Source organism: Monodon monoceros, unplaced genomic scaffold (genome assembly GCF_005190385.1).
Source record: "Monodon monoceros isolate NGI ecotype Baffin Bay Population unplaced genomic scaffold, NGI_Narwhal_1 Super_Scaffold_6, whole genome shotgun sequence".
NCBI lineage: Eukaryota > Metazoa > Chordata > Mammalia > Artiodactyla > Monodontidae > Monodon > Monodon monoceros.
Window position 1 is genome coordinate 96,034,354 of NW_021703783.1, and position 24,737 is coordinate 96,059,090.

At 61.9% G+C, this 24,737-nt stretch overlaps 1 protein-coding gene across 7 annotated transcripts in view; it reads left to right on the top strand.

Moving 5' to 3' along the window:
* The window catches only part of PRR5 (proline rich 5), a 50,741-nt gene that overhangs the window by 18,893 nt on the left and 7,111 nt on the right, over positions 1–24,737 (top strand). For 2 of the 7 annotated variants that reach the window (XM_029204722.1, XM_029204723.1), the window contains exons 2-5: positions 6,344–6,463; positions 16,219–16,299; positions 18,806–18,854; positions 20,359–20,416. In XM_029204722.1, coding sequence (XP_029060555.1) covers positions 6,354–6,463; positions 16,219–16,299; positions 18,806–18,854; positions 20,359–20,416 — 298 coding nt within the window. In that variant the 5' untranslated portion in view covers positions 6,344–6,353. Of the gene's footprint in view, positions 1–59; positions 352–1,947; positions 1,967–6,059; positions 6,464–16,218; positions 16,300–16,847; positions 17,335–18,805; positions 18,855–20,358; positions 20,417–24,737 lie in introns of those variants that run through there. The other 5 variants (XM_029204724.1, XM_029204725.1, XM_029204720.1 and 2 more) reach the window with 5 other exon arrangements.

The following is a 24,737-nucleotide window of genomic DNA, read 5'->3' on the forward strand; positions in this document are numbered from 1 at the left end:
CTGCTTTCACCAGTTGCCACAAACTGGGTGGCTTAAAACAGAAGTTGATTTTCTCACAGTTCTGGAGGCTGGAAGTCTGAAATCAAGGTGTCAGCAGGTCAAGGATCGCTCCTCGTCTCTTCCAGCCTCTGCTGGTAGCTGCCACCACATCGCTGTCTTCCCTCTGTGCCTGGATCTCTGTGTCTTCAGGGGGCCTTCTCATAAGGACAACAGTCACTGGCTGCAGGGCCCACCCAACTCCGGTATGATCTTATCTCAGCTTGAGCACAGCTGCAAAGACCTACACCCAAATGAGTTCACAGGCACCAGGGGTTAGGACTCCAGTGTGTCTTTTGGGAGCAACAACAACGGGTGAGCAGTCTGGGTACCCCAGGACTCAGCGCAGCGGGCAGATTGCTTCTCCTGTCTTCAAGTTGATCGTGCAGAGCTGGACGGGGCAGGTGGGGTCCTTTTCCGAACAGGAGGCACCTGGGTGGTGGTGGCCCCCCTGCGTCAGTGTTGCCTCTTCTCGTGACATCACTGAAAGGAAGGAAGTAGTGGCTACTGCTTTTTCGGGGCCTGCTCCGCGCTGGGTCCCAGGCAGACATGCACATCCTCGTTAGTGTAGTAGGTCACTGAGCAAACGTCCAGACGCCGAAGCCAGCTGGTTTGAATCCCTGGCCAGGCCGCGTGACCTTGGACCCATCGCTTTTTCCAGAGGCGCCCCTGGCTCACCTGTAAACTGGGTTGTTGAGAGCAGCTCCCTCCTGGTGGAACTGCTATGGAAGTTGAAGGGTGGGTGCCGCTCACGCTGGGAGGGACATTCTGCAGAGGAGTCCAAGGCTCAGGGGGCTGAGGAGCTTGCAGGGGAGGTGGCCGAGCAGGGAGCAGACCCGGTTCGGGGGGCCGTGGAGCCTGGCATCCGTGCTGTGCTGTGCTCCTGCTCTACTCCCCTCACTGCGCCACGGCGCACCTATTTATAGACCAGAATCAGGGTTACACAACACCCGCCCGGGAGGGGCCTTGAGGACTGATTGCTTGAGACCTCGTTTACAGATGGGAAATTGAGGCTTGGAAAGAGTCTCCTGTGGATGCCCTGTGGGATCTAAGAACAGGGACCTCTGCTGATCCGAGCCCCCTGACCCACCCCAGGAGTGGCATCCAGAGTGAAAGGAAAGGGGAGTGTTCTGAGAGCAGAGGATGGAGACCACTGGTGTGGGGAAGGGGCTCCAGGAGGGGTCCTGGTGGCCGTGGGGTGGGAGTCGGGGCTCAGCTGGTAGAGAGAAGACTTGAGGGGACCATGAACATGTCAGGAGGTGTCGGATGACAGAGCTAGGATGGGATGGCGAGCTCACCCCACGACGGCAGAGACCCTGTCTTTCCTGTCCCCTGCTGTATTCCCGATACCAAGAACAGTGCCAGGCATGTAGTAGGTGCTCAGCGTTTATTAAAGCACTGGGGAGGTGGGCTTCATCCCCCAGGAGCACAGTGTCCCCGCTCCCACGCTTTCTAGCTGACAGCTCGAGCAGGTAGCTTAACCCCTCTCGGCTTCACTGTCCCCATCTGTGAAATCGGGGTGATAACGGTTGGCACTGGCTCTGAAGCCACTGGAAGGGACTTTTCCTCCGGAGCACCGTGAGGGCAGGACCCACCCACCTTTGGTGTTGGTGTCCCCAACCCAGGCTTGGCACGGGGAGCATCTGTAAGTCCCCCCATTCATGAAATGCCACACATGTTGCTTCTGGTGGGCCGATGCCCATCCAGCCTTGGAGGAGGACCGGCCGTCCAGCGTTGGGACAGAACCGGCGCGTTGCAAAGCGTTCGGAGATGACCAGGCTGGAGTCACCGAGGGTGACTTGGGCTTAGCCCTGACTCAGGAATCTTCTTTCTGCAGTGCGACCGTCACAGCCGGCAGTAAGCAAGCCCTTGGTGTGCACCCCACGACTACGTGAATGGTCTCGTCCCACCTCAGCCCATCGTGGGGCAGGTGTGTCCCCATCCCCGTCCATCCCAGAGGAGGGAGGGATGGGCCGAGCACTCCCCGCATGGCTCCCTGCGCCCGGCACATTGCCAAGCCCCTGCCTGGGTGTCCAGGCCCTGGGGGTCCCCAACCAGCAGGAGGGACTTTCCCAGGCAGCTGTGGGGAGCACCAGCCTTCGCCACCAGGGGGCGCACGTGCCCCTCAGAGTGGGCAGGCCTGGGGCGGGCAGGGCGCGGCCGGCTGAAGTCAGCGCCCGAGAGAGGGACAAGAGGGTGACAGAGCTGGTGGCTGTCTCTTCCCCGCTCGTGTCCTCACCCCGGTGGCCTAGAGGTCTGAAGGCCTGGGTTCCAGAGCTGCACGGACTTACGGCAGTCCTGTCTCCAGGCGTCAGGCTGTCCATCCGTGACGTGAGGGGCTGAGCCAGGCTCGGGGGTTTGCAGACCCCAGGGAATCACGCAAGAGTCCCCGAGATGCTCCTGAGCGATCCCAGGTCCCACTCCCAAAGATCCTGACTGGGGTTTGAACCAGCCCCAGGGGACTTCCTGATGCAAAGTCCCAGTGCCTTGAGCCCATCCTAAAGGTCATTGCCAGTCCTAGCACGGTGCCCATGAAGACAAAACCTCTGGCCAGCTCCCCAGCACAGCCATACCTCAGGGACCAAAGACACCTAGGTCACCATCTCCTGCCACATCTACGGGGAGCACGTGGTCTCTGAAAGGCTTTATGGGGTCTCATTTCCCCTGTCCCTCAACTCTCAACCCCATGCATCTTACAGATGGGCAGACCGAGGCCCTAGAGGTCATTTGACTTGGTGGCAGGGCCAGTGGACCCCAGTTCTGGCCCCCCAACCGAGGGCTCCCTCTCCCAACAGAAGGAAGAGCCCTGCGGGGGGCGGTCCCGCTTAGTGACCAGGGTCCTGTACCAGCTCCTGACACCCCACTGGTCGGGGAGGGGTTGGAATGAAGTTTGGATCCTGAAGGAGAGGACATGGTTGATGCCGTCAGGCCTGGCACGGTTCTTGGAGCAGGGTTACTCTGGCAGCTTTGGGGGTGCATGATGGGTACCCCCGTCTCCCATTCCCTTGAATGGAGGGCATTTCCCATCCCTGAGTGCCAGACACACATGGGCCCAGCACAGCATCCCCCCTCCCCCCATACGGTTGCTCAATCCCCAACCCCTTATCTGGACTGGAAGGCTCTGTAAGTGAGTGGAGGGCCGGTGCCTGCCTGCGGGGCAGCAGCTCAGCCAGAGCTGTCACGTGGGGCCTCAGGCCCCGGAGGCCCGGTCATCTGATGCTTCCCAGGAAGCCAGAAATCAGGGTTTCTATGTCAGCCTCTCCATTGTAAAACCTTGGCTGCATGCAGTTGGGGTTTTTTGTTTTCTTTCCCCGCACTGCCGACTGTGTGGAACACGTTTAAGGGCTGGACTTGGCCATCGGCCATCCAGTTGCCCCCTGCTTTGAGGGGTGGGAGGGTTTGTCTCCTTCTGGCCTTGGCCTCAGATTCTGGCCCTGGGGGCTGGCTGCTCCCCTGGCTGTCCAGCCCCCCTCCCCGCCCCGTGCCCCTCCCTGCCTGTCGCCAGCCCAAACACAGGGCAGCGGCACTTTTGCCTGGGTCTCCACTACACCCCCAGCACTGGGCTGTTGGGTGTAGACGGACCTTACAGAAGTCTGCGGCTGGCTTCAGGGGGCAGCTAAAGCTAATTCCTTAACACTGAGTGTGCATGGCTTTTAAATCCCTCAGCCATCCCCACCTCTGGCATTTCTTGCTGGCCTCTTCTCCCAGCCCCTCCTCTTCTTGTCTTCTCCTGCCCTCCCACCGTGGGCTGCCCTTACTACGCACCTCCATTTTTCCCTTGATTCCCCATCCAGAGCAGTCCAGCCTCCCTCCGCACTCAGCTGGCCGCTCTGGCCAGCCAGGCCCTCCCGGTGGTTGAGTGTTTCGCACCCGAGGGTGCCAAGCAAACGAAGCCAGCCCCTCCCCCGAGAGCCTGCCTCCAGTTCGGGAAACCATCCTTTATCCCGTCCACCCGGGGTCTGAGCCAATCCCGGGGGTTCTCTGCTGCATTTACACCAGCGGCAGTAACAGTGGTTCTATCTCTGTCCAGTGTGGCACCTTTGACAAAGCATTGAATCCCTTCCTGCCTGTGAGACACATGCTTATCCATCCATTTAACCAAATATTTACTGCGTGTCTACTGCATGCTGGGCTCAGGGATGTAGTGGTGAACCAGTTAGTACAGTCCCAGCCCTCCTGGCTTATGGCATCGCATGGAAAACTCACCAGATGACCAGAGGGCAACCCCTGAGCCTAACCCAGGGTGAAGGCAGTCAGAAGGGGGAGCCAGGAGAGGCAGGGAAGGCCCTCCAAGCTCTGGCTCTGGACTCCAGGCTCTGGACCTGATTCTCGGGGCAGTGGGAACACACAGGAGCTCTAAGCACAGGGGCGTGTGAGTGTGCCAAAGACCACTCCAGCCACCACCCAGAGGATGGGCTTGTCCGGTGACCTGTGTGGCCCCGGGGAGAGAGGTCAGGGAGTGTCTGTTGTCCTGGCCTGGGAAGGTGACAGTGGAAGTGGAAGGAGTAGACGGGGTCCACAGAAGTTTCTAAAAGGGCGAGAAACCACCAGGGGCTTCACTGAGAGTTCGGTCCTTCCTGGTCTGTCACTCACACCGGGTCACGCAGGTCTCGGCCTTGGGGATTATGGGTTCTGGGGGTGTCAAAGGTCTCTGTTCCCTCGATTTGGAGCTCAGGGTTGGGGTTTGCCAGGCATGACTCTGCCCCCCTAGGATGAGGGTAATGTCTGGCACGCAGTAGGTGCTCGGAAAATGCTGGTTGATTTCACTGGACGTCTCCTCACCAGGGTCTCATACACCTTATATGAGGTTCTCCTGGTTCCTGGAGCCACAAAAGAGGCTCATTAGCTGCTCGGCCTGGCCTTGGCAACCCACCCTGCCTGGGGCATTCAGCAGAAAGAGCCCCGGCCTGGGGGGCTGAGCCAGGCCCCCTGCACCACCTCCTCCACACCGAGGAGCAGATCTCTGTCTCCGAGTGGGGACGATAACGTCGACCTATGCTGTGTCAGACTGAATTAGCAAGCCCCACAAGGCCCGGGGGGCAGGTGCTTTGATTCTGCCCTTGGGGAGGAGCATCTCATGCACACACCCTGGCATAGAGGACCCCGGGAAATCAGTGGCCTCTGGGCCTCCGTTCCCTCTTCTGTACAGCATGGTTGGGGGGCCTCAGAGCACACTTCCCATACTGAGGTTCTAGGATGGGCCCCTCCTCTCCGCCTCTGATTCACGCAGGAAGCATTTATAGGAAGACATGAGGCCCGTGCTCTGGTGACACAGGCATTGCTTCAGGAAAGAAATGAAGGATGTAGGGGAGGGCGGCAACACTGCCTTGCTCTGTCTGATGGAGGGGGCAGGGAGCCCCACAGGGACCCCGGAGCCGGAGGGGTGTCCTGCCGTGCGCTCAGGAGGCCTGAGTTAGGTCCAGCCTTGCCATTTGTGGATTGCATGACGTTGGGCAAGTTCTTTCACCCTCTGAGCTTCAGTTTCCTCAACTGGAAAATGGGCTGAAGACCTCGACCCAGTCTTCATGATAACCACGGAGGAGTCTGTGTCCACGTGGCGGGGTCCTGAGGGATCTGTGTGGGCACAGCCTTTGTGGGGAGGGATGGCAAGAAGGGGAAAGATAACCACTGCACTAGGGGTCTGGGAGCAGGCACGAAGCTGAGCACCGTGTGGGTGTGGCCGCAGGAGCCGGCGCTGGGTGGGTGCTTGGGGTTGGATTGTGCGGTCGTCCGTGTTGGTTTCCTGTGGGCACAGGTGGCCCTCGGAAGGACAGATGGGGCCAGAGTGCGACCCCAGGAGGGCGGACTCGGGTTGCCTGGGGGAGGGGCGGGGCGAGTGGGATGCGGCGGCCGAGGCCGCGGAGGCCCCGGCCCCGCCCCCAGCTCGTGGCCCCGCCCAGCTTGGTCCCGCCTCTGCGCACGCCCTCTTTCTTGAGGCCCCGCCTCGGCTCCGCCCCTCTCCTGCTCCGCCCCCGGGGCGTACCATGCTCCGCCTCCGGCCCTGAACCCCGCCCCCGGGCCCGTTTAGCGCCGAGTCCGCGCTACCAGCTGTGCTCTGGGAGCTCCACGCTGCGGCCGCTCCGAGCAATGATTAACCTGGCGGGGCGGCCGGCGCGGGGCTCGGGGCGGAGGCGTGGGGCCGGGGCGGGACCCTGGAGGGCCGCTCGGCTTCCTGCTTTTGCCCAAGTCTCCTCGTAGAGGGCGCCGCAACGGCCGGGGCCCGCGGCGCGGCGTGGCGCAGGGCGGGGTGCCGGGCGCGCGTGGGCGCGGAGCCTGTCGCCGGGGTCACCATGAGGACTCTCCGCAGGTTGAAGTTCATGAGTTCGCCCAGCCTCAGTGACCTGGGCAAGAGAGAGCCGGCCGCCGCCGCCGCGGACGAGCGGGGCACGCAGCAGCGCCGGGCCTGCGCCAACGCCACCTGGAACAGGTAAGGCCGCGCCCTCCCGGCCGGCCCGCGGGCCGCTGGCCCCGGGTGCCAGAGCCAGGGGAGGGGGAGCCCTGGAGCAGGTCCGCGGGCTAGGGCCTGCCCCCAGCGAGGAACTGTGCTGGGGGGCAGCGCGTCACTTTACAGTTAGTAGAGAACTGCTCCGCCGGAGTTGTGCGGACGGGAAGGGAAGTTTAGTGCAACGTGTTTCTAGAACGGAGGGACGAGACCGCGGACCCGGGGCTGGTCCCAACGCGCCCAGCTGGTGGGTGGTGGGGTGGGCCTGGGTCCTGCGAGCCAGCCTCCCCCGCCCTCCCCCCGGGGTCTTCCCACGTCTTCGCTCCAGTGCTCATGGCAACCTGGGAGGTAAATAGAGCAGGAAGTATTTATCCCATTTCGCAGATAAGCCTCGCGGGCGCAGTCGGTGGGTTGCCGCTGCGCTTCCTGTTCTGCGTTTAGGTCCCTTTGGTCGGCAGTGGCGGGTGGCTTTCCCTTGAGCGGCCCCCTGCCCTCCCAGCTGTCAGCAGGGGTGCAGCAGCTGCCCGGCATTCTTTAGACGACCTTCCCCCCGCGGGCCCTTCCCAGACAAGCAGGGGCGTGGGAAGTCCCACCAGGCCCTCCCACTTGGTTTGAAGAGCAAGGCTGGGATCTCCGGAAAAGAGACGATTTATTTAGTGGGATTCCCCACCGTGTTTGCTCATGAGCCCTTTTCAACAATAGATATTTCCACCAAAAGGAAAATGGGAGGGCAGGAGAAGAGAGTAGGGCAGGCTATCCAGGGGGCTGTGGATGCTGCCCCCGTCACCGCACACACCCGGCAGTACCCTGCCAGATGCTCCACCGTCTGTGGTCTTGGCCATCGGAAAACCAGCTGTCAGTGTGGACACTCATTTATTCTGTCCATCAGTCGTTTCATGAGCGTCATGGTGGGCACAGGGCTGCCAGCCTGAGACCCTCCTCTGTGCACTAGGCAGGACGCCGTCGTCCAGTCGCGTGCTTGTCTTCTGCCCCCTGCCAAGTTGCGAATTGCTTGAGTGCTGGGACGAGCCTGCCTCAGTTTCCCTGTCGGTCAGCGGGCGTGCACATTCCTTCTTACAGGACCGGTGTGGGGACAGAGAAGGAAGGACTCTCGCTGGGTAATATCACCAGCCCAGTGACTGCACGCTGCCTTCGGAGGCGTTTCCTCCTCTCGCAGAATTGCGGAGAGAAGCTGTCTCCCTCCTCATTTCTCTGCCGTGGTTTAGCGCAAGGAGCCAAACAGACTTAGTTCAAATCCCAGCTCTGCCTCTTCCCTGCTGCGTGGCCTTGAGCAAGCTGTTTAGCCTCCCTGGTCCTTAATTTCCTTTTCTGTAAAATGGGCCATTGTGGGGGTTAAATGTGAAGATCTGTACTGAAGTCCTCAGTACGTGCCTGGCGGTCAAGCTCAAACTCGTGCTGGGGACAAACTCGTGTCAGGGAGGGCCTGTAGGGACAGGGTTTGGGGGGGCCCCTCAGGCGTCTGCTGGTCCCTGAGCTTTCACCACCAGCAGCTTTCTCCTGCTGAGGGGTTCTCCAGGCAGAGGTGGGGGCACCCTGGGGTAGGCTCGGAGTCTTCTGGAGCTCAGGGAGGTGCCTGTAGGGAGAGGCCACCTGGGTCCCCCCCACTGCTTCTCACTTAAAGGAACTTTCAAACTTCAGTGCCATCCTGTGCCTTGGCCGGGCAGACTGCAGGGCAGCGGCCCGGCCCACAACCGGCGTCTCTAAGGCTCCGAGCCGCCCAGCCCTTGGACCCACGTCAGCCCCGCTTGCCATGCTGCACTCCTGTATGCCGGGCCCCTTCATGGCCCTTGGTGCCCTTCGTAGCCCAGGGAGGGAGTTATGACTACCACGCCCCATATAGAGGTGCAGAGGGGGACGCAGAGAGGACCAGGAAGCCTGCCCGTGTGGACGCCGCAGAGCGGAGCCACTGCTCTCCCTGGGCAGAGGGGGCCCTGAGCCAGGGAGGGGCAGTGCCTTCCCTGCCAGCGTTCCTCAGGTACCATGGGGAGGTCGGGGCCTCTTCTGGTCGCTGCCTAGCTGCCCAGCCCCGATCCTCGCAGTACTCCCTGCCAGGGCCCCCCAGGACACAGCCTTGGGGGGAGGGACAGTACAGGTCCTGCCTTGCTAGGTTGTAGACTCCTTATTTTGAGTCCAAGATGAACCCCCTTTTTCCACGTGACCACGTTAGTTTCCCAGGGCAACCGTAACAAATTGCGGCAAACTTGTGGCTTCAAACCACAGAGGTTCGTCCTCCCACAGCGCTGGAGGCCGGAAGCCCCACATCAGGGCGTCGCCAGGGCCTCGCTCCCTCTGGAGGTTCCAGGGAAGGCGCCTTCCTGCCTCTTCCAGCTCCCAGTGGCTCCTTGGCCTGTGGCTGCATCACCCCGTTCTCCGATTCGCTCTTCATCTGGCCACCTTCTCTGTGTCCAAACCTCCCTCTCCTTTCTCTTAGAAAGTCATTGGGCCACCTAATGTAGGGCCCACCCCAAATCCAGGATGACTTGGTCTCAAGGTTCTTAACTAATTACATCTGCAAAGACCCTGTTTCCACATAAGCTCTGGGGTAGCAGGTGGACATGAATTTCTAGGGGACACTATTCAACCCACTACAGTGGACCCTGGGTCCATCCCCTAAATTCCTTATGCATCTGTTTCCTCATCTGGACATGGGGCAAAATACATAGCTTGCTCCTGTGATAGTGGAATCCGTGCACTCACCTAGCCACTCGTTCATTCGTTCATTCATTCACTCTCCAGCACTGGTCCGAGCGGGTGGTGTTGAGCACTGAGAGGAGGATGAACCGGGGGAGCGCGGGCTCCCTTCTGCACGTGGGCAGGGCAGGTCTGAGTGCTGGGTGCCGGGCTGCCAGCTGGCTGGGCCACGCTCACAAACCGGAAACTAGAACAGAACCGTCAGAAGCTGTTTCCTAAGCCCCTGCTGCTGCTTTACGGGGCGGGTTTGTCCCCTGTGCCCGGCGCAGTGCCGGCACAGCAGAGGGGAGGACACAGGGCTGGCTTAGAAGGCTCACCTGTCACTCCCACCTGGAGCCCCTGATCCCCTCCCTCCCGAATGGCCCAGGCATGGCATGTTGTGTCCCTGTCTGTCCCTGTGTTGGCCCCAGTTAGCTCCTCGCCGGGTGTGCACCCCACGCGTGTGCAAGGCCTCCAGTTGCACGAAGGTCATGTTCTTGAGCTGAGGGGCCCGCTGGGGGCCGGGCAGGAGTCCCCTGTACCTGCATTTGGGCCAGAGGGTGTAGACCATTATGGAGCCCTACTCCTTGCCAGGCCTGGATCTGCCCGAATGCCTGAGGCTTGGTGAGCCTGGCGCCCACCCGCCTTCTGGCTGTGAGAGCAGAGGCCCCGCGCAGGTGGAGCGCGCGCCCTCTCGTTCCCACGGGACCACCTCCGAGGCTGGGCTGATGGTCCTTAGCATCCAGATAGAGAAACTGAGGCCAGAGAAGGAGAGGGACTTGACCAAGAGCCCCTGTTCACGTTGAGCCTGAACCCTGGCCTGACTTGAAGTCGCTGCCCAGGGACACGTGTGAGTTGGTGTCTGCTGAGGCCGGGCGAGGCGGGGGTTGGTGGTGAGAGCCCGAGGTGCAGCCCTCCCTCCTCGTCTGCTCGTCCCTGGTCCTGGACGGGGCCACTGCTGCCCAAAGCCCACAGGGCGTCCTGCACCTAGATCTCCTCCGGGCCTGTGATTGCTCTATCTCCTGGACGGCGGTGCCCACCGACCCTGACCTTTGCCGGGCCCTGTCCCAACCCCAGGCGTGGAGGAGCTGCTTTCATCCCTGCAACGGCCTTCAAGGTGGGACTTGCTACCCCCATCTTGCAGATGGGGATACTGAGGTCCAGAGGTGTGGGCACTGCCCAGGTCTAAGTCCAGAGCTTCTGCCACCGCCTCATGGGGTCTCAGGGGCCGGAGGAGGTTGGCTGAAGCCCTCAGGGTGACTGGTTGGTTGGGAGTTGGGGGGTGGAGGCCAGTGGGGGGGCCGGTGCTTGGCTTCCTGGCCAACCCTCACGAACAACTTGCTCTGAGTCGGGCCTGGGTCCTGAACCCCCTGCCGCTCTGAGGCGGTCTGGGAGTGGTCAGCAGAGTCACGGCCCTCAAAGATGTCTGGGGATCTGTGAATACGTTCCCTTACACGGCAAGAGGGACTTTTCAGATGTAATTAAGTAAATGATCCTCAGGTGGGGAGATGGTCCAGGTGGGCCCAGTGTCACCACAAGGGTGCTAATGGGAGGGAGGCCCAGGGGTCAGAGTTCAAGAAGGAGACGTGAGGATGGGAACCGAGAGGTTGAGGACACCTCACTGCCGGCTGTAAGGATGGAGGGAGGAGTCCTGACCAAGCTGGAAAAGGCCAGGAAACAGACTCTCCCCCGGAGCCTTGAAGGAGCCGCACCTTGATTCTAGCCCTGTGACACTGACACAGCTTCCGGCTTCAGAGCTGTAAAAAGCCAACTTTTGGCTGCCTTGCAGCCGCTGTGTGTGGGCTTTGGTTACAGCAGCCAGAGGACACTCGTATGCTGGGCCCTCCCCGCCCTGCGCCCTGGGCCCTCACTTCTCCCAGCAGTCGGGGCTCAGGGCCATCCGCTCTCCACCTCCCGGCCCCCAGCCCAGCATCCAGAACCTGCCCTCCAGCTGGACGGGTGGCCCCATGGTGGCCAGGCAGCCATGGGGGCGGCGTGGGCACCCAGCTGTCCCCCTGCAGCCTGTCGGGATGGGGGGGTCAGCGCAGTCAGGCGTCTGCCTCGCTGGGCAGGTGGGGCTCTGGAGAAAAGCTCTGAGTTCTTGCCTGGAGTCCAGGGAGGAGCAGGGGTGGGAATTGGGGGGCATGTAAGCCAGGGCCAGGGCACTGAAAGCAGGGTGAGCATGGGAACGGCCCGCAGGCCTGAGAGTGGTGCCCTCAGGTACCCACATCTGCCAGAGGGTCACCTTGAGGCCAGGCAGGGCTTCGGATTGGGTTCCGAGTCGCCTGCCTCCCCTGTGCCTTCGCCTGGGCGTGAAGAGGAGGCCCATGGATGCTTCCCCCAGGGCGACCGGAGCAGAGCGAAGCAGGGCTTCATCTCTCAGGGCTGGCCGTGGGCCCCTGGGATAATGATGATGTTGGAGGCCCCGGGCCCGAGTTGCACTTCTGTCTGGGGGGATAAGTCACATGAGGGCCTCTCCTCTGCCCACCCCACCTCCTCTCTCTCCGGTGGCTCACAGCAGGGCTTTGTTATCGACCCAAGGGTTGATCACCCTTGGATGGACAGGGCAGAGGGGGGACTAGAGCCTGGGCTGTCCGGGGTGGGAGCCCAGGCAGGCACACCGGTGGAGCCCAGCGCCTCCGCCCACCCTCGCCCACCCGCGCCCACAGGCCAGCTCCTGAGAAAGAGCCAGGCCTCGACACCAGGGGGAGGGGCTCGAGGAAGTGCCAGCCCCTCTCGGGGTCCGGGTCGCCCTTCTGGGGACACCAAGTAAGAGGGTGAGGAGGGCACCTGGCGGAGGCCTGCCCCCCTCTCTGACTTCTGAGGCTCCAGAGGCAGCTCCAGAGCAGGGTAGGGCCTGAGAAAGGGCAGAGCTCCACCTCTAGGCCTCTCCGCCTCTCTGAGGGTTCCTGGAGGTGTGTTGTCTGTCCCCCCAGAGGCCAGGCTTTGGGGTCCCCCACGCACTGTCTGCCGGACCTTCCTGTGTGGGCAGGTGGGCAGCACTGAGACCGGCGACGGGGCCAGGGACCCGCCCCGCTGGGGTCCCACCTGCTCGCAGCGCCACACCGGCCCCAGCCGAGCCAGGGCTGCTACAGGCGGGTCCCCCCAGAGGCCTCACCATCAGCCCTTCCTCCCCAAGCCTGACCACAGGGCCCCCGGCCAGCCCTGGTGGCAGCAGGCCTCGGCACCGTCCTGCATGCCGTGGATCCCCACTAAGGGTCCTGGGCATCTCCCCTCACCCCCTGCTCAGGTAACAGGTGCTGAGACTGTCGCTGCCCTCCCGTCTCCCTACATGGGGCAGAGCGACAGGCCCGGAGAGAGGAGGTGATGGGTCAGCTGCTGCTCGGCCCTCACCCAGCAGTGCCCCGGGGCGCCTGCCGTTTCCAGGGGGCCGCTCCCAGTGCCCCCGGCTGGGCCTCGGTGTGGGAGGCCCCGGGCCGGAGTTTCACTTCTGTTTGGGGGGATAAGTCACATGAGGGCCTCTCCTCTCCCCACCCCTCCTCCTCTCTCTCCCACGGCTCACAGCAGGGCTTTGTTATTGACCCAACTTGGACTTTGGAAAGAAGGCTGCAGAGAAACGGGAAGGAGCGGGGCCTTGCCTGTCCACCAATCCCAGGTTGAGCAGCTGTGGGGGGCGGGAGGACTGTGGGCCCCGGGCTCCCTTCTGGCCCTGCCAGGCATCGAGCTATGTGACTCTGGGCCGTCCGCTGGCTTCTCTGAGCCTCGCAGTCCCCACCTCATGGTGTGGTTAGAAGGAGATGGAGAAACCCCGGGGCAGATGGTGGAGCCGTGGTGGATGCTTCCGGGGGCACATATCCTGCCCCCCACCCACAGTCACTGCTGCTGATGCCATGGCACACGTAACCCCACAGGGGCTGTGATTGAGTCCCATTGTATGGAGGGGGAAGCTGAGGCACTCACGGTCCGGCCTCCAGAGGCGGGCAGCAGGGAAGCCCAGAGCTGGGATTCAACCCCAGGCCCGCACCTGAACGAGCCTTGGGGCTGGAGGTGGGAAGGGCAGGGGCAGGGTCCACCAGGGTGGAGGCCGGGCTGGGTGGGGGTGTGGATAGGAGAACTCAAGGGTGACCCTAGGGCTGGCCCGGGCGCCGCTCAGATACACGTAGGGTGGTGCGAGACCCGTGCTGGGGGGAGCCGGGCCTAAGTGGTAAACCAAATAGACCTCCCCTCCCCCCAAAGGAGCCGGGATCAAATGCTCTCTGCACACAGGTGTGAGCGGGGAGGGACCTGACGTCACAGTGAGCCTCAGGGAGAGGGAACAGCAAGGATGATGGCCCTGAGGCAGGAGGAGGCCAGCACTGCTCAGACCCAGGGGCGGGGCGGTTCAAGTGACACAGATGGCGATGGACGACCCCTGAGGGCCTCGGGGAAAGACTTGTCCAAAAAGCCCGTCTTCCCATCCAAAACTGTGGGTTAAGGTGCCTCTGGGCCGGGGACCAGAGTGGGCTGCGCTCCCTCCGGAAGGCTTACTGGAGGAGGAGGGAGGAGGTACTTGGAAAGGCTGGTGAGAAGAGCAGGGCCAGGCCTGGGAGGCTGATGAGGGTCCCCCACGCTGTCCCCTCGGCCTGGTGGAGGCCTGGTCCCCAGGGAGCACTTGGCAAGGCCCCTCTGAGCCTCAGGAGGGGCCGGGCCCACGGGGCCATGCTCAGGACGCCCCATTTGCCAGCTCCCAGGCTCCTGCAGGTTTGGGAGGGTCTGACCTCTGCCCCCAGCAGCCCCCAGGCTGGGCACGAGTCCCCATCTGTTAGGATTTCAGGGTGGCAGCCATTAGACTTCCCGTCAGACTGTAAATGGGGAACAGCTTTAACTGTGACTGTTCGCCGGAGCCCACCAGGCACTTTTTTTTTTTTTTTTTTTTTTTTTTGCGGTACGCGGGCCTCTCACTGCTGTGGCCTCTCCAGTTGCGGAGCACAGGCTCCGGGCGCACAGGCTCAGCGGCCATGGCTCACGGGCCCAGCCGCTCCGCGGCATGTGGGATCTTCCCAGACCGGGACACGAACCTGTGTTCCCTGCCTCGGCAGGCGGACTCTCAACCACTGCGCCACCAGGGAAGCCCTCACCAGGCACTTCTGACAGAGCTGAGCACAGTCCCCGCCGTGACCACACACCAAGGCTCGGCGCTGGCGGGGCTTTCATCCTGACAGCAACCTGGGGGTGGGCACATTCGCGGCCTCCATTTCACAGGCAGGAAACAGAAGTTAGAGGGCATGTGTGCCTGGACATGCGAATAAGCAACATTTCAACACCAGGTTCCTGGGTAGTCAGGCATCGTCGGGTCAGGTGACAAGGCCTCTGGCCTGGCCTGGTCGGGACCAGATGTGGACCCCTGGGGCGTGTCCCTGCACTGCTCAGAGCTGCCTTCACCCACCTGGGGTGCGGGGCCCTGACCCTGCCCCTTCCAGGGTGCGGAACTGGAAGCCCTGCCCACACCTGGCTCCGTGGGGAGAGGGGGCAGCTGTCGGGCGAGCTCTGGCCTCCCAGAGCTTGGTGCCTCTGAGCCTCAGTTCCGTCATCTGCAAAGTGGGCGGCCAGTCCACATCTCTGGGAAGGGTGGGGCTGGTGAGGGCAGACAGGGGCAGCAGGAGCCTGGTGGCCGCCACCTGCTCCATGATGTGAACGGCAGCACGTGTCCAGCCGTCCCTGTACACCAAGAATCACACAGCTCGTCTGCAGTGGTGAGTTTAGAGCAGCAATCCAGTCCTGAGTGGAGGGCGGTGGAGCCACCCAGACCTGGTTCTCCCCCTTGGGAGCTTATGGCTGGTGGTGAGGGCTAACATGAAAGTAAACCGGCAGAGTGCCAGGACCTAAGTCTGCACGGGGAAGGGAGGCGGTCAGGAGGGCTTCTGGAGGCAGTGGCCTCTGAGCCAGGGCTCCAGTATGAATAGCTACTTGCCTAGTAGATAGCATAAGCCCCCCCCCGCCCCGCCCAGGTAGGAAGGGCAGTGGGTACAAAGACCCTGAGGTGTGGCTCCCCTGGTGGCTCCAGTACTCTGTGAGCATTGGGTGCCCAAGAATGCGGGGAGGGACCATTCCAGACGAGCCTTGAATGCCACATTCAGGCCTTGGGCTGTACCTGCAGGGCCCAGGGCAGGGGGCACTGAGTGCAGTGAGGAGGTACCTATGCGATCAGAGGTCAGGCGAGCATGGAGGAGAGAGAAGGGTGCAGCAGAGATCTAGCGGGTAGAGATTGGTGGGGCTTCAGGATCTGTAGGATCTGGAGGGCCAGGGAGAGTCAGGATGAATTTCACCAGATAACTACCAGGCTGCTCCTTTGAGCCAGGTGAGAGCACACAGTCATAGACGGCACAGGGCCCTGCGCGCCGAGGTTTATAGATAGCCGTGGGAACCAATCAATCAAACGAGTCACGGATAAACATGTAGGTGCACACTGACAAGTGTTGTAAACGCTGTGACCTCTTGTGACCTGAAGGAAGGATCCACGTAGACAGGAGTGGGGGGTGAGGGTGGGGACCAAGCAGAAGAAAGGACATGTGCAAAGGCCCTGTGGTGAGGGCAGCTTCCCCAGTGGGGCCAGGTGCAGGTAACACAGGTACCCAGTTCAGTGAGGCAGGCGCTGGCTCACAGGCACCTGGAAGCACAGGGTGAGAAAGCCAGTTGGACTTGGTTATGTTTGGGGGTGCGAGAGACCATCAGAGGGTGTCCCCTAGTTTCCAGCCTGGAGGCAGAGGGTTCAAGAACATGGGAAGGGAGGCAGAGTGTGTGGAAGGTAACCCAGTGACAGCCTGGAGAGGTGACCGGTGGCAGGCCTGGGGCTCCAGGGAGGCTGCGGCTGGGAGCCCAGGATCTGGCGCTCAAGATGGGAATTGAGGCTCTGGAGCGGATGGGGTCCGATGGGGTGGCCAGTCCCTGTGCTCCAGGCCTGCCTTCAAAGGGAAAGGACTGGCGCCCTGCTTCTGACCGGGCCCCTTCTGTTCCTCGAGGAGAGCAGGAGGGGCTCAGTGGGAGAGGGAAGGAGGGGAGGGGTCTTAGGGCCTCTGGACAGCAGCGCTCTTCTTCCGTCCCCCACGCAGCATCCACAACGGGGTGATCGCCGTCTTCCAGCGCAAGGGGCTGCCCGACCAGGAGCTTTTCAGCCTCAACGAGGGCGTCCGGTGAGTGGTCGTTTGTCCCATCCAGGCCTGGGTCTGTAAGTGGTGGGAGGGCTGTGCCAGGTGGGAGGCCTGCCCCCGCCACCCTGTGGGTCCACCAGCCTCAGGTTCTGCCTTTAGAGCCCAGGTGGGCGGTGACCACCACGTGGACCTTGACCCCAGGCCCTGTCCTGTGGCCTTCACCCCCCACCCTCCTGAAGACTCCTTTTCAGGGGAAACAGGGAGGGACTGGGACAGTGGCTCGAAGATAACGCCCACATGCCCCGCTGGTGTTAAGCATCACAAAGGGTATTTGTTCTGTTAAACGAGGAAGGACTGGAACTTCCCTGGTGGCGCAGTGGTTAAGAATCCACCTGCCAACGCAGGGAACATGGGTCCGAGCCCTGGTCCGGGGAAGATCCCACGTGCCACGGAGCAACTAAGGCCGTGCGCCACAACTACTGAGCCTGCGCTCTAGAGCCCGCGAGCCACAACTACTGAGTCCGTGAGCCACGACTACTGAAGCCCGCGCACCTAGAGCCCGTGCTCCTCAACAAGAGAAGCCACCGCAATGAGAAGCCCGTGCACCGCATCAAAGAGTAGCCCCCACTTGTCAACTAGAGAAAGCCTACGCGCAGCAACGAAGACCCAACGCAGCCAAAATCAAATAAATAAAGTTAAAAAAAAAAAAAAAAGAGGAAGGACCCACCTGCCTAACGATGGGAGTGTTGTTCCCAGAAAAGCAATCACAGCCCCGCCGAGTACCCCTCATTTCCTGTGAATAGCTGAGAATTGAGCGCTTGTGAAGGGGCCCAGGATGGACCAGCTTTGAGGGAATCTGCGAAGCCGAGGCATTAGTCCTGCATTTTAGTGGAGGAGGCTGAAGCTCAGAGAGGTCGAGAGACTTGCCCGGGGTCACAGCTGCCGCAAGGAGGCATTTCCTACCTCTGTGCTCTTTCCCTCACGCCCTGGCCTGTGCCACCCTGTCCCTACAGCAAAAGAATATCTGGGACAAACAGGCAGCAAACCTTCTCATCCGCTTGGGGCAGGAGTAAAAGGGTAATTGGGGCAGGGTCCCCCCACTCCAACCCTAAGTGGCCCTTACAGGCAGATAAACTGAGGCCCAGGGAGGGAAAGGGGCTGCCTGCGGTCACAGCAGGGGCTTGTTGCCTCTCCCAGGCCTGATGTGTGTGACCGTTGCAGGGGGTCCTGCTTTTTTTGGGCTCATGTGGCCACTCAGGGGTGGGGCCCCAGGAACCCCTTTTTCCTAATATGCCTCTGCATCCCTCGGCTTTGCCCAGCCATGAGAAGGGCCGGGGATGGTGCAGGGGTACAAAGCTCTGATGTCTGGCCGTCATTCTTGTGTTCTGCCATTTTATACACGCGCGCGCGCGCGCGTGTGTGTGTGTGTGTGAGTGTGTGTGTGTGGTTTTGTGTATTCACGAAGTTGTGCAACTGTCTTTAATTCCAGGGCTTTTTCATCACCCCAAAAGGATACCCCATATTTATAGACAGGTAGTCCCCATTCTCCTCTCCCCCCAGCCCCAGGCCACCACCAAATAGATATAGACATAGATTTTGTTTTTTTAAGATGCAGTTTATCCTTTTACAATGTACAGTTCAGTGGTTTTTAGTACATTCACAAGCTTGTATAACTATTACTCTTTAATTCCAGAACATTTTCATCGCCCGCCCCAAAAAAGGCCTGTACTCCTTAACGGTCACTCCCGGTTACCCGTCCTCCCCCAGCAGCCTCTGGCCGACACCAGTCAACTTTGTCTCCGTGGATTTGCATATCCTGGACATTTCATATAAATGGAGTCGTACTACATACGTGTGGCCTTTTGCATCTAGCTTCTTTCACAGCGTGATGGTCCTCCATACTCGGGGGTCATCCAGGCTGGGGCAGGTGTCAGCGCTTCGTTTCTTTTTATGGCCAGAGAAATACCCCATTGTGTGAAAAACACCACTGTGTTTATCCAGTCTCATCTGTTGATGGACATTTGGGTTGTTTCCACCTTTTGGCTGTTGTGAACAGTGCCGCTGGGAGCATCTGTGTAGGAGACCTTGTGTGGATCTGCGTTTCCACTGCTCTCGGGTCTGCACCTAGGGGCGGAATGACTGGGTCATATATCGGCTCTACCTTTATTTAACCTTTTGAGGAACCGCCCAGCTGTTGTGCACAGAGACTGCACCATTTTACGTTCCCACTAGCCGTGCGTGAGGGTTCAATTTCCCCACATTCTCACCGACACTTGTTACTGCCCGGCTTTTTTCTTTTCTGCCTGGGGTTTTGACTCTAACAGCACTAGTGGAGGTGAAGTGCCATCTCGGGGTTTGGGTTTGTGTCCCCCTGGTTACTCATGATGGGGCATCTTCCCACGCGCTTATTGGCCATTTGTGTATCTTTGGAGAAATATGTAGTCACGTCCTCACGTCACTGGGCTAAGGGGGTGGGTCTCCCGCTGCAGGCGGCCCCCAGCCCTCGCTGGCCCCGTGGGGTCTCTGACTCCTGCCCCCCCGCCCACAGGCAGCTGCTGAAGACGGAGCTGGGGTCCTTCTTCACGGAGTACCTACAGGTGGGTGCTCTGTGCTCTCCTGAGGGGTTGCTTCCTGAGCTGGCCAGAAAGGGCGGGGGTGGGGGCCGCTGGCTCCCGGTGGGTACGTGGAGCTCTGGGTTCAAGGTCTCCGCCTGGCCATGACTCAGTTTCCCCCGTCTAGCCAGTGTGGGTTGTTGGGTAGGTTATACGATGAGATGCAGGTGAGGACTCACCACTCTGCCTGGCACGTGGCGCGGCTCGAGGTCAGTTTTGTGATTAGTCGTCCACCTCCTCCTGGAGCATCGGTGTGGGTCCCCAGAGCCCACGGGTGGGTCATCTACAAACCCCAGGGCCCTGAGCCGCGTGGTGATGATATTAGCGTGGCACCAGCGTCGCCGAGGCTGAGCTCTCCCAGGCTCTGCGGCCACAGGCTTGCAAAGTGGATGAACGCATGGAACCCTGGGGCTCGGGGAGGGGAGAGGACCCCCGAGGTCGCACAGGCAGGAAGGCGGAGGTGCTGCAGGCAGGGGCATCCTCACGCAGTCTCGGAGCATGGGGCCCCCCCTCCCGGGAGAGGGGGAAGTGAGGACCAGCCTGCGGCTCCTCCCGTCCTGTGGGTTTAGGGTTGGTTGGTTTTAATTTAACAGCCTTGTTGAGGTGTAATTCACCTAACCATACTGCACACCCACGGGAAGTGTGCAGTTCAGCGCTGTGTAGTGTACTCACGGAGTTGGGCAACCGTCACTGCTCATTCCAGGGCTTTTTCATCACCCCAAAAGGAAAGCGCGTGTTTATAGATAGGTGACCCCCCTTGCCCTCTCCCCCAGCCCTAGGTCACCACTAGTCCATTTTCTGTCTCTCTGGATTCACCTGTGTGGACATTTCACGTCAGTGGGATCTCACAGCGCGTTGCTTTTTGTGTCTGGCTTCTCTCGCTGAGCACAGGGTTTTCGAGGTTCATCCATGTTGTGCCTGTATCAGAACCTCATCCCTTTTTACGGCCAAATAGTATTCCACAGTGCGGCGAGACCACGTCTTGCTTATCCGTCCGTCCGTCTGTGGTCCCCGGGTTGTTTCTACTCTCTGGCTGCTCTGACCGCTGCTGGGACCACGTGGTGTCACTCAGCCACGCCCAGGGTGAGAGTGCAGGGGGGCTGCCGTTTGAGCCTCATGGCAGTGGGTGATGGCAGCGCTCAAGCCAGGCCTTTGGTCCCGGGGCCCCTCTTGCCCGAAAGTTCCTCCTTCCTTGTGGGATGCGGGGGCAGCTGCCTGCCCGCCTGCTGAGCCTGAAGCAGGAGGCCCAGGCCTGGCCTGTCTCTCGGGGGCGGTGAGGGTGGGGTCCCCACACCACCTCCTATCTGGGACAGCCTGATTGGGTCAGTTGCCCGCGTGCGCCCAGGGAGCTGAGGTTCCAGCTCTGCAACAACTGGACTGGGATGTCGGTGAGTCCTTCCCCCTCTGGGCCTCGGCTGCCTGTTGGTGGAGCCTTGGGGGCCCTGGGTACCCCTGGGGCGGTGACAGCATCTCCACGTGTGCCTTGCAGAACCAGCTGCTGACAAAAGGCATGGTGATCCTGCGAGACAAGATCCGCTTCTACGAAGGTGAGTCTGGTGGCCCACTGCCGGGACCGGGTGCCAGGCCACGCTGCTCGCGGGTGTGGCCGCTGGGAACCGTGGCCTTACGTGGGCTCCACCTGGGGCTCTGGGTGGGTGGTGTGGCCCTTCTGGTCGAGAGAGTCCAGAGGGGCAGAAGCAATGCCTCGAGGGCAGCAGGGCTGAGATCTGACCCCGGGAGGGGACCCTGCTGGGAAGAGCATCTGCCCCCCATCTTGCTGGGGCCCAGGAGGGCTGAGGGATGTCTGGGAGAAGGCCCCTGCTTCACCTCACTGCCCACGAGGGCTTCTGGCCCCCGTGAACCCCGTCCCAGCAGCCTGGGAGGACCCCCATCAGGATCTTTGAGGACCGGAGGGGAACTGGCCTAGACCCGGGGGAAGAGGTAGAGCTGGAAGCTGCCGCCTGGAGGACCAGCGGATGTGGGCTCCCTGCCAGGGTTTTTTAATGCTCATACCTACCCTGTGAGGCCTTTGGGTCACTGTACCCATTTCACAGATGGGGAACAACGCAGCGATGGCCCTCAACTTGTCCATAGCCACAGTGCACGTAAGGGGTGGAGGTGGGATTCGAACCCAGGGCATCCCGACTCCAGAGTACACCCCCTTTGCCCTTATAGGGGCAGGCCCACAAGTCACAGCTGGCCTCGCTGCCCAGCTCGGGCCCCAGCAAGGAGAGAGAGGGTCCTGGCCGGCCGCTGTCTCCTTCTGCCAGGCCCAGAGCCCTGGCAGGATGTGCCTGGTCCTGGAACCCTTGGGCTCCCTGTGCCCATGGGCTGGGGGTGACAAGTACTGTGTGTACACTTCCCGGCAGGAGTGAGTTGGTGTAGAGAGAAATCAAATTATGGGGGGAACGCAGCTCACACCGGCACATCTTGCTACGGGCCCACTGTGGTATCAGGCCCTGTGCAGGTCACGACCCTCCCTCTGTGTACCAGGCACCAGTCGCCGCACGTCCTCACCCTGTGCTGGGCTTGTCCCGAGAGTTTCCATTGCCTGACTCGTAGATCACCCCACAACCCTGTGAAGAAGCTTCCATTGTTGTAGCCACTGAACACTTGGGAAAACTGAGGCACAGAGGGGCTGAGTAACTCGCCTGAGCCCCACAACCCTACCGGGCAGCCTGGCTCCCGAGCCTGCACTCCTCTCTGTGCTGCTCCGGGTTCCTCCTCGAGTTCTCAGTGACCCCGGAAAGCACGGGTCTTAGCCCATTTCACAGAGGCAGAGACCGAGGCCTGGGGTGCTCAGCATAACTCGAGCCACGTGTCCTGTGTTCCTCCTGCACCGCCTCTGCGTGTGTCGGGGGGAAGCAGCCAAGGCAGGAGCCTGAGAAGGGCTGTGAGGACCACAGACGTGGGGGCAGGAGGCACAGGCCGTTGGGGTTCCGGGCGGGCTTCCTGGAGGGGCAGCACCAAGCCAGCAGGCTCAGCACATTCCGGCAGTGCCTGCCCTCCCACCAGCTCCAGCCCAGGGGAGCTGGGACCTTAGCAGAAGAGGCGCTTTGTGTGGCTTGGTGGAGTCCTGCCCGCAGTGGCCGTGTCCGCCAGGCCACCCAGGAGGGAGCACCGACCCCATCCAACCGCCCTTGGCCTCAGGGACAGGCACAGAGCCCCAGGCTAGGGGCCAGGGGGCCCGGCCTCCAGTTCCCATCCAGCCACAAACTGTCATTTCCCTCTGTCCCCACCTTAGCACAGGGGGTTAGACAGGCTCCACCCATGTGCTCACTACAGGTCAGGCCCCAGGTAGCCTTTGGGGACCTGGAGATGGACCTAGGCCCTGCCTGGCAGGGGCTCACAGCCCAGCTGGGGACACAGACATGGACCAGACAGTGAGAGTCCACTGTGATGAATGTCAAAGTGAAGGGAAGCCCTGGGGAAGGAAGGGCTAGTTCCACCTTGGCAGTCAGGGAGGGCTGCGTGGAAGCGGCAGCCTTTGAGTCAGGCCTCGAAACATCAAGAGGATATCTGCCCCCCTTCAGCCAATGCAGTGGGGACAGTGGCTGACATCACACCCCGAGGGGCTGCCTTGGGAGCCTCCCCGTTCTGCCTACTACCGGGTCCCAGGGAGAGCTCTCCCTTAAGACTACTCCCTGCGGCCAGCCATGTCCTCAGCCCATGCCTCTGCTGGAGGTGGTGGGTAGCCCCACGAGGGGCAGCCCAGGACATGGCCACCTGCCCCCCTCCAGCTTCCAGCAAGGCCTTGAACCTGAGCACAGTGATTCCTGGAAGTGGGAGGCCTGGAGGGGCCTTGAGGTGGAGGCCTCCCTCCCTGGGGCCACATTCAAGGTGGTGGTTCGGTGAGCTCAGCTGCAGTGGGCGTAGCTTCTCAGCAGCCGGACGCTCTGGGACTCCGAGGGGGAGCCCGGGGTTTCTGCAGGCTCCGGGCCCTGGGCTCTGCCTGCCCTGCGGGAATCCCAGCCTGTTAAGGTCAGGCCACCAAACTGCGCTGCGACGGCTCTCACACGCTCGCCTCCGAGCCTGGCCACCCTCCTCCAAGCCCCTGCTGTGGCCTTTCCAACTGCCCTGTGGTCACCACTGAGATCTGAGCTGAGATCAGCCTGGTGCATTCCCGTCTCCAGGGCCTGCACAGTCGGACTGAAGAAAGGAAGACAGACAGGCTGACCCACGCCCCATCCTGGGAGATCCAGCTCAAGGGCACGGCCGCTGGGTGGCGTGGGTCCTCCTGAGCGTCGGCGAGGCCTCAGACCACGCGGGCCCGCTAGTCAGCGCCAGGCTAACAGCTGAGCACTTGCTTCAGGGCAGCTTTTGGCCTTTGAGTGTGGACACGTTGATCACGCCCATTTTACAGAGGACCACACTGAGGCTCGGGCTGAGGGACCCCTTGGGGCCCCAGGGCGGGGCTTCGACGCCGTGTGCTTGACTCACCCCTGCCGACCCTGGTGTCCCCAGACCGCAGTTCCCGGGCAGCAGAGAGCCCAGCCAGGGCACGGAGCCGAGCTTCCTGGCCCCTTGGTCGGCGTGTGGCTCTGGCGGGGCCTGGACTGTACGACATCCCCTTTCCGCCCCGCGGGCTGGAGAGCAGCCTGCGCTCCGCAGACGCCGCCTGGCCCGCGCCCAGAGCCGCCCCACGGCCGCCCGGGGAACTGAGCCGCCTTTCTTCTCCCCGGTGACGGCGGGGACCTCAAGGGACCTTTGTATGCAGGCAGAGCTCCTCGGGTGGCAGGCACCCACCGTCCTGGGTTCCATAGAGCCCGCTGTGGGGTGTGGGCCCCCGGTCGGACCAGGAGCTGGCCTCCAGCCAGGGTGCTCCAGTGCCGGCAGACGGGCTGCATGGAAAGGTGGACCCGCCCTCTCCACGGTCACCCCCACCAGGCTCCCCTCCCAGAGCCCGGCACCCACACAGACCCCGGGGGCTTTATGGGGGCGAGGGGGGTGGGGGGCTCAGAGCCCAGGAAAAGGGAGCACAAGAGGCAAGGGCCCTTGACCAACCTCCTGGTTCCCATGGAAACCTTGAGGAGTCAGGCATGGGCGGTGCGCTCTGGGAGGCTGGCCAGCCCGTGGCCCCGGCCCCTCCACTCCTGGGGATGCCCACCACCACGGCCGTGTTTCTCCAGCCAACCGCTAGTCTGGCTTCCAGGTGGGGTCCCGCCAAGCAGCAGAGGCCTCGGCGACATGTCCCGGAGGCCTGCTTATCCTGACCCAGCAGCCTTTCATCCCAGCTCTCCGCTCCTTCCAGGCAGAGAGGCTGAGGGTTCAGCACTTGGCGTTTCCTAGGGGAGCGCAGAGCCGGCTGGGGGGCACCTCAGCTGTCCCCACCCCCAGGGTCTGTCCACCTTGTGACTGGCGCTGCTGCTTCCCCAGAGCCGGCAGAAAGGCCCACAGAGCTTGTCCAAATGCCTTCTTTCCACACGTGTACTTCCATGGTACGTGTGCCAAGGGTTTCAGTCCACCAGGCAAAACGGTCCTCCTGAATTAGCTTGGATACCACCTCCTCCAGGAAGCTCTCCCTGCGTGACCCCCTCGTACCTGGGCCAATTGCTGCTGTTGGATGCGGTTTCCCTGGCTCCCCAGATCCCACCCCCGGCAGCCTGGGTGGTGGGGACCCAGGCCCTTGAGGCAGAGACCCGCACCTCTCTGAGGCCCAGGCACTTCGTCTGCCCGGTGGGGGTCACTCCTCCCTCGCCAGGGTGGCTGTCCACTGTCCTGCTGCCCTGTCGCGTGGTGGGACTGGGGTAGTTTTCGGCTCAGCTGGGTCCCCAGTGCCAGGCCTGGCACAGCATAGCTGCTGCGTGAATGTCTGTCGGGTGGACAGAGGGACAGACCGATGGGTGGGCGGAAGGAGCGGGAGGGCGG